Source organism: Gossypium arboreum, chromosome 7 (genome assembly GCF_025698485.1).
Source record: "Gossypium arboreum isolate Shixiya-1 chromosome 7, ASM2569848v2, whole genome shotgun sequence".
In the NCBI taxonomy this organism is placed as follows: Eukaryota; Viridiplantae; Streptophyta; class Magnoliopsida; order Malvales; family Malvaceae; genus Gossypium; species Gossypium arboreum.
Window position 1 is genome coordinate 80,617,251 of NC_069076.1, and position 18,360 is coordinate 80,635,610.

The window sequence follows — 18,360 nt, forward strand, 5'->3', positions numbered from 1 at the left end:
TTTGGAAAATTTTAAAAGTTTCTGAAATTTATAAATATTAAATGCTTCTATTTTTCTGAATTTTGGAATTTTTGAATTTTCTCGAAACTTTGAAAAAATGTATTAATTTTTCTTTTACATTTTCAAATAATGTTGTAAATTTTTAAAATAGTTTTATTTTATTATTTTGGAGGTTTCTAATAGTATAAGGACCAAATTAATAGATTTAATAGTAGAGGAGGTAATTTAATAAAATACAATAGACATTAAGGAAATCATGTGAGAGAGTTGGAAGTGAACGTAAAGATAGAAGCGTTTCGAAATGCTGAAAGAAACGCTCATAAACATCATCCATCAGTTAAAAAGGTTGAAGGAATCTCTCCCAAAACAATGCCTTTGCATGCTTCTAATTTCTTTTTCCTCTCCCAACAAACTTTCTGTTCATAATAAATTCAAAAACAATAACCAGTTGAACAACTAGTATTTATCTTCTATATTAATACTAAACTTTCAATCACAACCAAAGAACATCTGGTATCGTCATTGAGGGAGCTGATAAAGGTTTCAACTACTTATATGATATATTGAATGCTTTTACTATAATAAAATATATGCATTGAATGTGAAAATCAGATTCATGACTAAGTAGCCACCAAAAGAACTTCATCCATTATAAAACATGAACATCCAAGGATTAGTATCCTATCCATCATTCAAACACTAAAGTAATAACATGATCTGCAGAAAACAGTTCAGCTAACCCATCCCTGAAACATAGACATCCAAGGATTAGCATCCTATCCATTGCCACTGGAGTTCTTTTAACACTAAAAGCAGGGTTAGGAACCCAACGTCTTTCTTTTGATTATTTTTCTTTTTTCTTTTAGATATAGTATATGGACATTTATCTGATTCCTAACCCTACTCGTGCAGTTAAAAACACCATTAGTAGTGGATAGGATAATAACCCTATATATAAAACTCTTTTCCCAAACAAATTGTTCACTGAGGTTGGCTTCTAGCAACTCCTTTTCTAGTAAATATAGTGTACTAAACAAAATATTCCTCACCTTTATGCAAAGTTATTTAAGGAGCTGGGCCAGGGCTACAGATATCTTAGCACCGATAGCAGCATTATTTTTCACAAGCGCAATGTCTAGAGATTAGTTAAGAAAACCAATACAGTATAAGTTGAAGAATATTCACTGCCCAAGATATCAGCTGAAGAACAACATGTAATGATAACAACTATGTATGTATTCTCTAAGTTGACTTACTGCTGTTCATAAGCCACATGACAGAAAGTATTTAAACAAATATAAATATAATTTATCTCTTAAGGATACTTGAAGCAAGTGATGCTCCTCCAGTTATTTCATTAACCCTAGCGAGCAAGAATGGAGTCTCAGCATTCCCTGTTATGTTCTTTTCCCTGAAGGTAAAGAGGATGGTCAAAAAAAAAAAAAATTGGAAAGGAAGTAAAGAAAACCGGATCTTTAATGAGCATGAAAACAGTTTTCACCTGGCTTCTGTAAGAGCTTGCTGTATTGCAGACTCTATTAAGCTTCCAGAAGCTGAGTATTCTTTTGCGATGGGAACTGCAATCAGTACTCCATTTCCGAGATTAAGCTTCCTGTTTGCATCTGTAATTAAGAAAAAATTGAAGTAAAAAAAAATAAAAGAGATCATCAATAACCCTTGAAAATAAAAAAGAAGAGATCAAATGAACTTTGTAACTTACCAATTAACCGTGCACATTCTTCTGGGCTATCTAACCGACAAGGCACCTAGATTCACCACCAATTAAGAAACAAAAACACTATTTACTTTCCTTTGAACAAAGCATGCAAAGTTTGCACATAAATTATTGAAAATATATAAGATTAACATTGTAACAATACTTCTCTGTGCATACAGCAGCAGCACAACTTCTCAATTAGACGCTATTACCCAAAGTTTCAACCAGAAAAATGATGTCCCAACAACAAACTAGAAACCTTCCAAAATGCTATAATACTCCAAACCAAAGCCACTTCTCCTTTCCCAAGAAAAAGAAGGGGGGAAGAAGGAAAAGAGATGAAAAACATTACAAAGATAAATAAGATTAATAAGCAGGTCACATTTTTCACAGTTTGGAATATCTAATGTAAAGGTCACCATAAGATAACTACAGATACAATCTTATGTAATAACGATAGAAATGCAAACTCAATGCAACATGCCAACAATCATGAGGCCGTCCTTCTCTTTGCAAAATTTAATTACAGAAGAAATCAAATATATAAATTTTCAAATTTTAATTGCAGAAGAAATCAAAGATATAAATTTTCAGTGCTACTATAAAAACAACAGAAGAAAACCGCAAATAATTATCAGAATAGTATAATACTGTTGAGAGAACACCAATGGTGCTTCAAGAAATGCTAATGTTCTAGGTGTTGACTCGTTATACCTTGCAGCCACTTGTTTCAGTAAAAAAAGCTGGAAACTCATTGGTCTTGTAAGCAGCAACACAAACTCCCTGAGTTTCCTGTTTTAACAACAAAACTTGCAATGTTAAATTAAACAATACCGATTGATAATTCAGTCTGAAGCTAGGATCTTCGAAAATCTTGTGTAGAGAAAGTGATTAAGTACCAAATATTCCAGTGTCCTTGGAATATCTAATATAGATTTTACACCAGCAGAAACGACTGCTACAGGTGTCCTTCCAAGCTCCGTGAGGTCAGAGGATATATCCATTGCTGCATTTTGAAACATAAGAAGCAGAAAATTACAATTAGTAAAGCATAGAATATTCGTGCAATTTTTGGTATCAGTCCACGTGCTCATGAAAACAAAAGAGTATGGTTCATTGGTCACAAAATTTTAAACACTATCAGAGAAAAACAATCTGTAGGACTATTGCAGATGTGGAAGTACAACATACTATGCTCGCCATGCCTATGCACTCCCCCAATTCCCCCAGTAACAAAAAGAGGTATACCAACCTGCAAGTGATGAATGTGTCAGTGGAGACACTATTAAGGGTAACAATTACAGCGAAGAAGATGAAAAGTGGAAAGGTGATTCAAATCTAGTAGTCACCATGGCAGCGAAAAACATAGTTGCAGAAACAGTTGTTGCACCATTCCTCTTGGTGGCCACCTGAAAATGGACATCCGTTACCACACAAAATTTGAGGTGCAATATATCAGAAAAAAGTAGGAACCAGAAACTCATTAAATTTTTATAGGCCAGTGTCATTTGTGGTTTTATTCTTGTACTTATTACCAGAAGAATTTGAAGTAGATATTGAAGTGAAAATATTCAAGAAAAAGTTACTTAGAAGAATATAAACAAATCAATAGCTCTGCCAGCAGTTTTGTACATTGATCTCTGTGTTTATTAGTTATTCCTTTATAATTTGCGCCAAATTTGAAAGTTCAGTGGAAAAATTAACACCCTATAACCACTCAATCTCAAAAATAATAATACAAAAGTCGAATCATACATCTAATAAGTTTATTATCATTAGAGATAGAATCAGAGATGAACAAAGAGTCCTGCAGCAAGCTAAATGTGATCCGATAGAAGATATTGTGAAAAACAAAATCTTCATAGAAACAATAAGTTTAATTAATTATTAAGAAGTTGCTCAATGATTTTCTTCTATCTGAACAATGTCTAACATAAACGGCATGCAACTATATGTTGCTCAGGAGAGGAGAAGTTATTCAAAATAATTTTCATAAATAATTAATCCTTCGTCTCTGGTAAGTAAACCTTTTTCATTAGTATCATAATGTCATCTTCAATGTAACAAAACCTGTAACTCTTTCACCTTAGTAGATCTATGACAAAGAAGAGCAGAGTTGGTCATGCAAAAACCAACTATTTTACATGATACTCACAACATATGCAATGTCCCTTCGAGCTGTCTTTTGAGCACTTTTTCCCATTCGGGCAAGCCTTTCCAGTTGTTCCAAATTCAAACCTAGAGGCAAGAGAAAGAATCAACACTAGAATCCCAAAGCCTATTTAAGAAAAAAAATTTAAAATTTCTCATAGAGATATCTGGCTAAGGGCTAAGTTAAGACGAAGAGGAAGAAACCCAATCTGGTGGGGAAAAATGCAGTGATGGCAGCAACATATGGAAGAGATAAAAACATTCAAAGATAAGCTTAGTTTGTTGACTAGCCAGAAATTATTATAATTCTCTTTTCATTATTACACATTCTAAATGTATAGGAAGATGGAGTAAGGGTGGCTTATGGTCCCAAGTATTAAACAACAAACTATGAATCAAAGCAACGGTTATATATGCTACTGCTATGTGTCAACTTTCCTGGGTAATGAAGTGGTAAACACTGAAACATCAATATTAACTAACATTAAGGTTTAGACGTAAAAAGGGCTTATAATATAACAAGGAACAAGTTTAAGAATAAAGACCTATGCATGGTACGCCATCAAGAATGGCGATGGTAGCAGGAACAGCTCCATTGTCCCTCACAATCGCCTCCACCTCCTTGGCTGTTTCAAGATTCTGCGGATACGGCATTCCTACAAACAATTAAAGTTGTTTTTTATAATCAATTAAAGATCCCAATAGGAAAAGGAAATGAAAAGAAAAGTTACCATGGGAAATGATGGTGGACTCGAGAGCAACAACCGGGAGACCAGTGGACAGAGCCTGGGACACTTGAGCAGATACTTTGACTAAAGGGTTTGAGTTAGTTGGGCAAAGATGGTTGCTGAGATTTGATAGTCTTTTAACAGCCGATGATGATGATGGAGAAGAAGACGCCATTTTTGCCAAGAGTTGATTCTAAAGCGCCTTTGCGGTGGGTTGTTTTACGGAGGTTTGAAAAACCAAATTCAACCCTTATTCCCACGTAGACCTGATAATGGTGGCCATCCGTCAAGGCCCGAACCCGGCTTGAAAAGTGAAAATGCGTGAGTTTGAACAAAAATATGGTTTAGAAATTTAGTTGATATTTTATTGTTATATTATTATTATATTGTTACTCTTTTGTTTTTATTATTTGATTATTGTATAAATATTATTTTATTATTAATTTTGTTACCATTTTAGAAATATTTATTTGAAGTATTATATTTTTAAAATTTATTTTATATAAAAATAATTTAAAAATTTAATCTGAAGCGGCTAACTTGAGTTCGAATTTAATATTTTTAATCTGAATTAAATTTGGGCAAAATTTTAAACTAATTTTTCAGGTCGAATCCGGACCTAAAGAATAAACTTAAAATTTTCAAATCTGACCCAACCCATGATGAGGACTATTCTCATATAAGATTACAAATTTATACTAATAACCACAATGCAACTTTTCACCCCACAAATTTCTTTATCCACTTTACTAAATTAAACTCATATTGATAATGATTATGAAAAAAAATAAGAATAATGTAATTATTGGTCTCTAAACTTAGCAAGTAGGTCCACATTAGTTCATGAATTTGACAATTAGGTTTATTTTGGTACCTGTACTTTTTTTATTTACTTTAGCACTTAAACTTGATAACGAGATCTATTTTGATCTCTGAACTTGAAAAATTTAAAAGTTTGATGATGTGACACTTTGAATTTGAAAAATATAAAACTTTTAAATAACGATGTGATATAATCTCGTAGTATCATATTCGGTGTTTTAATAATTGAACTGATGGTTAAATAGGTTAGATCACCAATTCTCGATTCAACCAGTTCAATTGCTTCGATCATCAAACCAATAATAATTAAATAAATAATTAAAAATTCATAAAGATTTAAATAAAAACTTTATGTATAATTGATTTTATTTGACTTTTAGATTTTTATGATCTTTATAAATCATGAACTGTATATCTTTTAATTTATATTTATTACTTGATTCATATATAATAATTATATTTTTTACATGCGAATAGTATAATTAAATTATTTCTTACAATTTTTAAAAAATTTTATAAGGTTCACAAAAGTTAAAATATGTCAAGGGTGTTTGTACTTAAAAGGCTTAGTTTAATATCGTTTTTTTAAGTACTTTTGGGCTAAAAAACCTTTGCCCAAAAGTTAATATTTTTATTTTTGCTGTTTGCTAAAAATTATTTTTGCAAAGTATTTTTTATTCCAAAAATAATTTTGAAAAACTCAAAAATATCTAGTTTAACAATATTTTTATCTTAAAATACTTTTTGCACGAAAGTATTTTTAGAAATAATGTTAAACTGACCGTATACAGGTGAATTGATTGTACAATTTTTTATTTGAAAATCTTTTATCCTCTAGTTATCCTCTACTCAATTTTGCTCTTAATTGCTTCAAAAATAACAATCCAAAGATGTTGAAAAGGCAAGTAAATATCTAGTAATCATATTTTAACCCTAAACCTAATTTTTCTTAGCTAATATAGACTTAATTGAGTGATAGAAAATTCTATTACTTATTTGTAATATTTTACATTATTCGTTTTATTACCTTAATTAAGATATGTTGACTATTAAGTTTATCAATCAAAATTCAAAACATATAATGTAATATTCTCTTCTTTAAATTGAATTACTTAATTGACTAACAATATATGGTCACTTGCTAAATTTTAGGATCTCATAATATCTATTTATACTATGTAAAAATTAAAAGGGTCTATAATGCAAATATACAAACTTTAATACAGGGTTAATATGAGTGCAGATGTATAATGTGGTGAGGTAGGTAAACCTTTTATTACTTAAAATAAATATTTTTAATGAGACTTGGATGCTTGTTTGGATTAATAACATATTTTAGGAAAATAACGAAAATTAAGTTAATTGATTTCATACATTATTACATTGAGTTAAATATTTTTTTTTCAAAAGGCAAAGTTTTTAAACAATTAAAATAAAATAAAAATATGGTAAAATTGTTATAATGAAAGGACTAATTTGAAATTGAAGATTTGGCAAATCTCTACATTTAAGCAATAGATTATTTATTTAAATTATTTTTATTATTAATTAACATGTGTCATTTTGATTTGTATAATTAAATTGTTTTTATAATTAAAAATTTTCAGGAAATTTTCCATTTACGTGCCATGTTTAAAATTAAAATTTAGGATAAATATTTTATTACTGTAATATAGGGTATTTGAATATGATTAATACTATAATTTATTTGAATATAGGTACTTAAATGCAAATAATTAAAAATGATTATAACATCTAAAATTTTATTTTTAATATTTGAATTATCAATAGGTAGAATTAATAAAATATGCATCATAATCAATTAATGATAAATTACATATTTAAATATGAAAAAAATAATGACTAAATTAATAGCGAGTAATGAGTAAATTAGTATTATAGTTAATCAACATAAATTTTAAGTTAATATTAGGATTAATAATGTGATTAAATAAAATACTTTTAACAAAAAATGTTATTAAATCAATAAATACTTAATAATTTTTTCATGAAAATTATAAATTAATATTATGGTTAATCAACATAAATTTTAAGTTAATATTAGGGATTTTTTAAAATTTTTCATAATTATTAACATTATTTTTAAAACTGTTACAATGTTGTAAAATTTAAAAATATTTAAATTTATAAATCAATAAGATACAACATTTCATTATTAATTTTGTTCTGCAAGGCTACTAAGATTCAAACAGGAGTTGTTAATGGTGTTTTTGATACTTTTTGTTACTACTTAGGTCCAAAAATTAACAAAAACAAATTACCAGTCTTTTTTTCCCCTAATATGCCTAGTGCTCTGGCTAATGCTATTTGTGCTGATGTGGGGTTTACCTATGTGGATGATTTGGACAACTATTTTGGAATGCCTTTATTCCATGCTAGAGTTACAACAGGCACTTTTTCTTTCGTGGTGGATAAAGTAAGAAAGAAATTGTCTGGTTAGGAGGTAAGGAAATTGTCATTAGCAGGTCGTTTAACGTCGGTAAAGGTTGTCTTCTTGGCTATTCCTAACTACTTCATGAATTCAGTTTGTATCCCTGTATTTGTTTGTAAGGAAAACGAGTAGATTTGATACGGAATTAGAGTGGAGGAAGTGGAAGAAGAATCAAATTCAAGTTTGTTTGACTCAAGAAGAAAAGATTTGGACATGACCTAAAAGGAAGAAACCAAATAAATTTAGAAAATAACAAAGGAAGTAATAACAATAAGAAAACTTAACAAAAAAAATAAATGATAAATATTGAAAATAATAACTAAATAGTGAAAATATAAGTTAAAGTAAAGTGGAAGATGGAACGATAAACCGATGGAACGATAAACCGATGGATATGATGGATAGAAGGATAAATGTCCAATTGAACCCTTTGAAATATAAATCCTAAAAAACTCAATTAATGGCTTTAATTAATCCTCTAAAAAATAATCCTTAGCAAATTGAAGGATGAAGAAAGAATTTCCATGACTTTTTGAAGAAAATCGAGAAGAAAACTACTAAAAATCACAAGAAAGAAATCTTGCACAAGAAACAAACTCCGAGAGTAGAAAACTTTATTAATGAAAATAATTGTCTGATTTGTATACAATGCAAAGGCCTATGTATAGGCTAGTTAAATAAATCTAAATAAAACTCTAAAGTATACTAGAACTCTAATTAATATAAACAAGTAGTAGTTTTAAACTAAACTTTTTTATTAACATAAAACTTCTAAATAACTTAAACTACTTAATAATTATTAAAAATTCGGAATAATAAAATAATAAGAGCTAATAAATACAATGTTGGGCTTATATAAACCTAAACCCAATATGATTTAAACTCGAATTAAAAGCCTGAAACTCGTAATTCCCGTCATAATCCTGTCTAGAAATTATGCTCTCGTAGTCTTCACTAAAACGATCATAACTTGAGCTACCAAACTCAAAATCGAGTGATTTAAAGTTCGTTTTGAAGCTAAGAGTTAGATCTTCGAACGCCATGATACATCTCAACCTAAAGATACCTAAATCCCATCCAAAAAATTGTCGCAAGTCTTCTAATTTTCCAAACTTGAAAATTGGCAGCTTCGGTGAATGGAATTTAATAAATTTCACCCCATCCGTGCATGTATCATTCCTCCTTTCCTTGAAAATATTCATCATCGAATCTTGTCTTTGATCAAATCTTGGTTTGATTTGCTTAGCCTTTGACATTGTTGTTGGACCTTGAGGTAGTGTGAGCCCATCACATCCATAGGCCTGAAATTGGGCCTTGAGACTCGCATCAAGATTACCCAAATTTTCCTTTAAGGATCTAATTAAGATTCTAAAAACCCGCACTAGTATCCAAGGATGATTGTTGTCGTCTTCTCAATGTTGGAGGCCAGGATTGAAAAGGTTAGCTGATCAGAATAATTTTTTTTTTTTGTTGAAGTTTGGGTTTCAATTGCTTTCAAAAACAAATGCTCTTTGAGTTAAAGTGTTGAGGAATAAATACAATATACATGGTTTGCTACCAAGGTCCATTGTCAGAAGTAATTGTTCATTTCTTTGGAGATCACTGATGAAGGTCTAACCTGAAGTAATTGCTAATGTTTATTGGTTTATTGGAGATGGTCAGCTTACGAATTTTTCTAATGATGTGTACATTCGACAATTAGGGCCCTTTCGTATATTTTATAAAGATGCTGAAAAATCGGATGATACGCTACGTGTTTGTGAGCTGGTTATGAAAAGTGGAAGTTGGGATTGGTTTCATTTGAGTTATCTTGTGCCAGATCATATTGTCACTCAGATCACAACTGTATTGCCTCATTCTCCTAATGCATGTCAAGATCGTTTAGCATGGAAATGGATGAGGAAAGATGATTTTTCCACAGTTGAAACTTATAAGAATATGCATGCTCTTTATGACATGGTTTCTACTGCGGTAATACGATTTGGAAAGCAAAGACACCTCAAAGGGTTCGGATTTTCCTTTGGCTTTTGTGGAAAACAAATCATTGACAAATGGTGAGCGGGTAAGGAGACACAGGATAAGCAATGGGAGTTGCCCTAGATATAGTAATGTGTTGGAAACGGGATCTCATGTGATTCGATACTACCCGTTGCTAGATTAGTGTGGCTATCAGTATTTATAAAATCAAATGTGATTTATAAACTCAAATTGTATTATGATATATGAAATATATAAGCTTAAATTATAATAAAAATTATAATTGACTCTGTAGTAAGCCAATTTAGCCCGGGACAATAAAGGCCAAACCGACCAGCCCAAAAACAAAAATTAAAACCAAAATAACAATATAACAGTCCATTGCTTTTACAAGACCCATTAAAAAATCCAAAAATTCAAAAAAAAAATAACCCAAACTTTACAGACTCATTAGCCCAAGTTCCTACAGGCCCAAAAGGCCCAAGAGCCTAAAACAATTCAGAAACCCTAGGGTTTCTGAATCTCTTTTGCGCTGTACCCCCTCCATGTGTGCCCTCAGCACTTAAACCGCCCAAGGCTCGGCTCTACCTGCGACTTTGCACCAAGATGGCAAAACATGCCTCGTTGACCTCCTCTCCGACCTGTAAACATACAAAAAGGAGAAAGAAGACGGGAACAAAACAGAAAAGGAAGTAGCAGAAACAAAAAGAGTGCAAATAGAAACATAAAATATAGTATTTTCGACTATAAAAGCCCGAAACCAAACAATGTATGGTACGCACACTAAGAATCAAAAAGAGAACAGAAGTTTAAAAAATGTGTTAATTTTTGAATTTTTTTTCTTTTCGTTCCTGTTTCTTTTCATTTATATATATATATATATATATATATATTAAAAATTGATTTTTAATAAAAAGGCAAAATAAAAAGAAAGAAAGGCTTACCTGAACGACCCTGTGATGCTGTCTTCGAGAACCCTTTTTCAGGAGTCGAAATCGGGCTAAAAAGGTTAGCCAATGACCTTTCTTTTGGCTTTTGGTGTCGAGAAGATTTGGCCTCCAAACCTGTTTTAAGCGAGGGTTAAAATCCCCTCTTTGCGTAGCTACGACCACCGTTCACGATGGGTTGCGACGGCGGATACGACGGCGCCTAGGACCAAGAGAAAAAAAAGGGGGTTTTGGAGAAACAAAAAGGGGTTTCAAATTTTTTGGGGAAAATGGGGGCTGAAATGAAAAATTTAAAAAAACTGGCTTAAATAGTTGTATAAAACGACATCGTTTTCCACCCAATGCCCCAGCGCCAAAACGGCATCGTATAGGGCCTCTGACCCGGGCTCGACCCTGTCTAAAGGGGGGATCCGCATGTTTCACTATTTTGGGTTTATTGCATACTTGGTCCCTCTACTTTCAGGCGCGCTACAATCTGACCTTTATTTGTTTCTTTTATTTTTCTCACATTTTGCCGCATGTTTTGTGTTCACTTCAGTTTGGTCCATCTTGAAATGCAGCGCATGAGGGCTGGGGATATTTCCCAGTAAGTCCCTCATTGTTTCAGTGCATTTCATCTCGGTCCTTGAATGGCCTATTTTCTGTTATTTGCAATTTGTACCCTAAATTTCAATTCGGTTTCAGCCTAGTCCTAATCTGTTTAATTGATTTATTTATTTTTTTATTCAGTTTTTTTAGGAATTGTTTTATTTGTATTTATTTTAAGTTTGTTTTTCTTATATTATTTATTTTAAATCATTTTATTATTATGTATTTTAAGTTTAACATATTTTAAACTATTATTCATTTTCAATTTCATATACATTATTGGTTTTAAACTATTATACATATTATTTATTCGAAAATTTTAGATACCTCGTTATTTGAAACTATTATATATATATATATATATATATATATTATCTATTTTAAAATTTTTCATATGTTATTTGGTTATACTATTTTATATGTTAATCATTTTAAATTCTTTTCATTTTTTATTTTGAACTTTCTATATATTATTTATTTTAAAATACTTTTTATATACTCTTTATTTTAAACTATTTTATATATTATCTATTCAAAATTTTCATATATAGCATTTAATTTAAACTGCTTTTATATGTCATTCATTTTAAATTTTTAAATTATTTATTTTAAGCTCTTTTATTATTTATTTTAAGTTTTATACATTATTCATTTGAAACCTTTTTTTATTATTTATTTATAGTTGTTTCATTTATTATTTATTTTAAACCTTTTATTTACTTTAAAGTTTTTCATGTATGATGTTTGTTTCATTTTTATGATTATGAATATTGATGTTAAAAATGATATACATTGTGGGAACATTGTCATTATATGCTCTAGAAACCATTTATTAATATATTCATGTTGTTGACATTCATTAACATAGCATTTAATTCATATATTATTATTTCATGCTCTATATTCCCTTTTATTTCATTCCGTTTAAATCACATCGCGCATTAAGCTCAAATGTATTTATCCAAATATGGACCATTTTATTCCAAACAAAATAGTGCACATTGTTAAGTGTCATGTTCGTTATTATTCAAAAGGAAAATCTTCAAAATGAGGCAATATTTCGCGCTTCGGGAATTCGAGAAATCGTACACTAACTTACGGGGTTTCGATTTTCTTGTTAAACTTAAATAGCCAAATATTCTCTTAGACTTCAAAATATACGAAGTTTCGATAAAAATTAAAGGCAAACTTATCCCCGAGGATTCAAACGTCGCATCCTAACTTACGGGATATGGTATTTTGTTATATCGGGACAAGAGGGCCTTTGATACTCGTTTCAACTTAATTCAAGCCTTTTTTTAAAAATAAACGTAAATAAAAAGGGATCATATTTTAAAATCTTTTCAACTCTTGACATTAAGACGTTAATTAATCAATTAGGTACCAATTTTGGGTGTGACGAGGGTGCTAATCCTTCCTCGCACGTAATTGACTCCTGAACCCATTTTCTTAAATTTCACAGACCAAAATAGCTTTTTAATAAATTGAAATACTTTATTAAAATGACCAAATTGTTAGGTGATCCGATCACACCTCAAAAAAAAATTCGGTGGCGACTCCCATTTTAGTTTTAAAATAAAAGTCGACCCTTTTTTTTAAAAAAAATGGTTTCGACAGCTTGGTGACTCCACTAGGGACACGGTAAAAGAGTCAAGCCAAAAATTGATTAACTTCTGTCTTTTTTTCGAAATCTAAAAATCTAATTTAAATTTACGACTGCTTCATTGCATTTTATCCGTTACTTTCGTGGTTTTCATCATAATGTGCTTGTTTTAGTGGTTTAAATTGTTTGATGTATCTTTACATATTACATCTCATAAGTTGGTCGATTTTACCCTTTTAAGTGGGAGTGAGAAACTATTCTTTCGTAAGGTCTTCACCTCCGTATAAGATAGTGGATCGCTTTCGGGATACATCCGTACTTACATCTTCATGAGATTTTCATCTCTGTATAGCTGTAGGGAAATGTATTCCTCTGAATTGAACTCGGTCCGTATGAGCCTATAACGGGTGAGGATCGAGGAATCTGTCGGTTCAAGTACCTTTACTTTAGAACCAAACCACATGTAATGAGCCTTAGGAGCCTACCCTAGGTAGAACCACGCCAAACCCTAGTGGATTACCCGAATAGGTGCTTGATTATTTCCTGTTTGCTTTGAATTCTATTTTTGTACATAATACTGACTTTTTGTGTTTTGTTGTTATTGCATGGCATCTCATCATAAAAAGGTGTTGATTTACGTTCGGTTACTAAATAGAAAGCTTAGCATGGAAAAGGGGTTTCTTGATAGAGTGGAAGAAAATGCGACCGTCCGATTATGGTCCGAGAGGACGCAGCAAGAAAAATGTGATAGTTTGACCAAGGGTATGAATCAGAATTGTGGGATTTCACTCGCATTAGAGTGACCCAAAATGATCTCCAAGAATTGAAAGAGATATGGAACCATTGGAACGATGAGATCAAGCAGCTATTGTACCATAATTATGGAGACTTGACCTATTTACTCGATATGAAAGTAGACAAGCATTTATTCCGAGCTCTCGCCCAATTTTGGAATCTCACTTACAGCTGCTTCACTTTTGGGAGAGTTGATTTTGTACCTACCGTGGAAGAGTATATGACCTTACTTCGCTGCCCGAGGACTAAAGTCTACAAGGCCTATTCCAGAGCTGCTAACGTCCGGACCTTTGTAAAGAAATTGATGAATATCACAGGGATAAGTGAGCAGCAGGTTACAGCCTGGATCAAGCCAAAGGGAGACAGTAAGTGTATTCCTTGGAAAAACTTGAGATATCTGATTCTAGCACATCCGGACATGAAGAAAAGAGTTGATGTTTTCGCTTTGAGCATCTACAGTTTGGTCGTCTTTCCCAAGGTATTAAGACACGTAGATGAAGAGTCTTAGACTTTGTTTGATCGACTTGATAAAGGGGTCATACCTGTCCCTGCGACCTTGGCCGAAATGTTTAGATCATTGAATGCTTGCTGAAGAGCGGGCGATGGCAGATTTATAGGATGTGCTCAACTTTTGCTATCGTAGTTCCATAGCCATTTTTTGGAGGGTAGAAAATGTCTAATATCAAAGTTTTTTCCGAGAACTACTCTCCATTGAAGGAATTAGTGGCTATGCCGAGGCAAGATGACCTTTTCAAAGAGAAATGGATTGCAATTCTCCAGAATTTACAGGTTGAAGATGTTGAATGGAGGGCTCCATGGATGATCCTCGATGAAATCTTATATCAGTGTGGTGACTTTGACTGAGTCCCTCTACTTGGGATATGAAGAGCCGTTGGATACGCTTCACTACTTGTGTTTAGGCAATATCGATCAAGGAAATTCATACCGGTAACACAAGGATTGGTTCAATACAAGTTTTCATACAAGGGTGATAATTATAAGAAAAAAGTTTGTGAGATATCGAATGCATAGAACCAAACCCGTAGAATAAAAGGATTCACCGTAGGTCCGATGACGACCCCTGAGTATGATGGGTGGTGGGAAAAAAGAATCAACGACAACATCCCAATGCCGAGTCAAGAAAACGGTCAGCCAATAGAGGAGCACTTACAAGTAGTCCCGTCTGAATTAGAAATCATCAAGCAAGATTTTGAGAAAAAGAGTCGAGAATTGGGCAAGGAGATAGAGCCATTAGAGGAGGAAAAGATACGGTTAGGATTAGACGTCGACATCCATAAGCTAGAGGCCGAAAAACTAAGGAAAGGAAAGAATAAGGCCAAAGAAGATTTAGGTAGTCTAAAAACGAATTACAAGAAGCTGTGTATGTCAATAAAAACTATCGGTTTCGGTAAAACATCAGAGCAATGGCGGCAAGAAATCAAGGAAGAAAAAACTAGAGCCGGCCAATAGAAGAAGAGGTTTCAAGATGCTCAGATACGGGAGGACACTTTAAAAAAGAGTTTGTTGGAGAACTAAAACGAAAATGAGAGGTTAAGAGCTTGGGTGACAGAGTTGGAAAAGTCATTACATCAGCGTTGTAGTCACAACTCCGTGATCGAATTAAGGGCCAGCCTAAACAAGATTGAGGAGCTGAAAGGAAGAATAGAAGAGCTCGAGACCGTACTGTGAAATGGTGAACTTCGAGTTGAACTTCTTGAAGCAAGCAATGAACATTGCAAAGAACAATTCCACCACTCTCAAGGTCAAATCAGAGACAGAGATTATATCATGGGCGAAGCTGTGGCTCAAGTGCAAGAGGTGGCCGACCATCTACAAAACTTGGCAGTTCAGGCTGACGTAATAAGTGTAAAATATGAGTCGAAATCAGATCGGGGCCGAGATTTAGCTTGGCTTCTTAGGAAGGTTAAGGCTTTGGGCATTAGGGCAAAGTCGTATATCTAATCCGTCTTATGTAAATAATTAGTTTTCTAGCAAAGTTGTTCTAATAAAATTGAATCAGAATCAATGCCTCTTTTTACTTTCATTTCATTCATTTGCATTACATTTCATCATATGCATTAAGTTTAATAAAATGACCCTAATTAAAACAAAATTATTTCAGTTAATCTGGAAATCAACAAAAGTCAACCAACTAAACATCATTACGATACTCGCGCTAAAGTAAAGATTATGGATCAAAGATTGAAAAGGTTGAAACAGTTCCAAAAGGAAATGCAAGAATAGATGCAATCACAAATGTAAGAGCAATTGGCTAAAATCCAGTAGGATATAAGGGACCAAATGTTGGAATCACAAAGGGACATGATGAACCAGCTAACAGAACTGCTGACTGGTGGACAGGAGAAAAGAAATGGCTCTATGGTCAATACTGGAGATAACAATGAAGATCTTCTTTACCCTCTTGGTTTTACCCCGACAAACCCTCAGACACAAGCCAATGTATATACATAAAGGCCATCCATTACAATCAGGCCCTAACAATTTCAAGTTGGTGCATCGATGCCAATCAATTATCAAGTAGGCTCAGGCTCTAATCTAGGGGATAACCCAACTAATCCCGTAGTCCTGATCCGGATGATATGATAGAAGCCGAAAGAGCGAGAGTGAAGCTCCCGAAACAATTGGAAGACAGATGCAAGTGGTTAGAGGAGAAGTTTAAAGTGATGGAAAGTGCTGACTATCACTGTGGGATCGATGGTAAAGATTTGAGCTTGGTTCCGAACCTGGTGCTTCCCCCCAAGTTCAAGACTCTTGAGTTTGAGAAGTATAACGGGACTAGCTGCCTCAAGGCTCATATTACCATGTTTTGTAGACGAATGACTAGGTACATCAATAATGATCAGCTATTGATTCACTGCTTCCAGGATAGTCTGGTTGGGGCAGCATCCAAATGGTACAACCAATTGAGCCGTACCAAGATCAACTCGTAGAAGGACCTAGCTCAAGCTTTCATAAAACAATATAGTCACGTGACAAATATGACCCCTGATAGAATTACCTTGTGGAGAAGAAACCAAATGAGAGTTTCCGGCAATATGTCCAAAGGTGTAGGAAAGTTTCCATACAAGTCCAACCACCTCTCCTAGAAAAAGAAACTATAATGCTATTCATCAATACCTTAAAAGCTCCATTCATCACTCATATGTTGGGGAGCGCCACTAAAAGCTTCTCAGATATAGTGATAACTGGTGAAATGATTGAGAACACAATAAGGAGTGACAAAATAGATGCAAGGGAAAGCATCAAGAGGTCAGCCCCAAAGAAAAAAGAGAATGAGCTAAACAATATGAGCACGTACAGCAAAGGTCATTCCAAGTCGTTTATAGTGAGCTAACCATCAAAACACCCCAAGACAAGAATCCAATACGAGGATGAACACAGAAAGATTATAGTTCACACCTGTACTTATGACATATAGGAAACTGTACCAGAGTTTATTTGATGCCCATATAGTATCCCTATTCTATCTCAAACCCATGCAACCTCCATTCCCTAAATGGTATGACGCAAACGCTCAATGTGAATACCATGCAAGAATAACAGGGTACTCGATCAAGAACTGCACTACGTTCAAGAAGCTGATTGAAAGATTCATTAAGATGGGGATCATAAAATTCGACGACCAATCGGGGTCTAATGTAGCAGAAAATCCGTTGCCTAATCATTTTGATAAAGTGGTAAATGCGATAATCGAGAATATGGGCAATAGAATCAAGGCTGACGTGGCGGAAGTGAAAACCCCACTAAAATGGGTTTGGAAACAAATGATAAATGAAGGTTTAATCACACAAGATTCGGAGGAAAGATCTAGAGGAATAAGAAAATACTGTGAGTTCCATGCCAAGGAGGATCATGACATCCAAGAATGCACTGAATTCAGGACCACAGTTTAAAATTTGATGGACAATAAAGAGATGGAATTTTATGAAGAGATCAAGGGATCAGAAGAAGGAGAGGTTTATGCCTAAGAGAATGGATCAACAGAAGAGGTTCAGAAAGTTAACCACCCGGTAGTGATCATCTCACAACCAAGAAACGATGAAGCAGGAGTACAAATGGCGCCAAGAATCATAATCCAAAATCCTGTATCCTTTCCCTACAATGACAGCAAAAGGGTTCCTTGGAACTATGACTGCAACGTGACAATCCCGGGAGAGAAGAACCCAATTAATGCTTCAGAGGAGGGTCAAAATGTGGGTTTTAACATGCGTAGTGGGAAATGCTACGATCCAAAAAATTCAAGAGCGGAACCTGAAAAAGAAAAGGCCTTGACAGTAGAACGAGGAAAAGAAAAGATAGTTACAGTTGAATTACCTGTTAATGAGCCAGTGACTGAAAAAGAGGCTAGAGAATTATTAAAATTCTTAAAACACAGTGAGTACAGTGTTGTAGAATAATTACATAAGCAATTGGCTCACATTTCAGTGTTAGCTTTACTTTTAAGTTCGGAGACACATCATAGCGCGTTGATGAAAGTACTAAACGAAACCTATGTCACGGACGATATCTCTGTCAACAAGCTGGAGCATCTTGTCAATAATATAAGTGCCGGCAATTTC

At 33.2% G+C, this 18,360-nt stretch overlaps 1 protein-coding gene across 2 annotated transcripts; it reads right to left on the reverse strand.

Annotated features, from left to right (window-relative positions):
• Window positions 1–613: 613 nt before the first annotated feature.
• LOC108469564 (pseudouridine-5'-phosphate glycosidase) lies at window positions 614–4,935 on the reverse strand. 2 transcript variants are annotated; one of them, XM_017770466.2, is made up of 12 exons: window positions 4,600–4,935; window positions 4,414–4,524; window positions 3,873–3,955; window positions 3,067–3,126; window positions 2,909–2,969; window positions 2,617–2,723; window positions 2,432–2,509; window positions 1,721–1,766; window positions 1,502–1,622; window positions 1,326–1,411; window positions 1,050–1,135; window positions 614–746 (listed from the first exon to the last, which is right to left on the reverse strand). In XM_017770466.2, the coding sequence occupies exons 1-11, from the start codon at window positions 4,769–4,771 to the stop codon at window positions 1,062–1,064; spliced, it is 999 nt and encodes a 332-aa protein (XP_017625955.2). In that variant the 5' UTR covers window positions 4,772–4,935; the 3' UTR covers window positions 614–746; window positions 1,050–1,061. The 2 variants fall into 2 exon arrangements, with proteins under 2 accessions (XP_017625955.2, XP_017625946.2); XM_017770457.2 differs by having other exon boundaries at window positions 614–1,135.
• Between the last annotated feature and the right edge of the window lie 13,425 nt (window positions 4,936–18,360).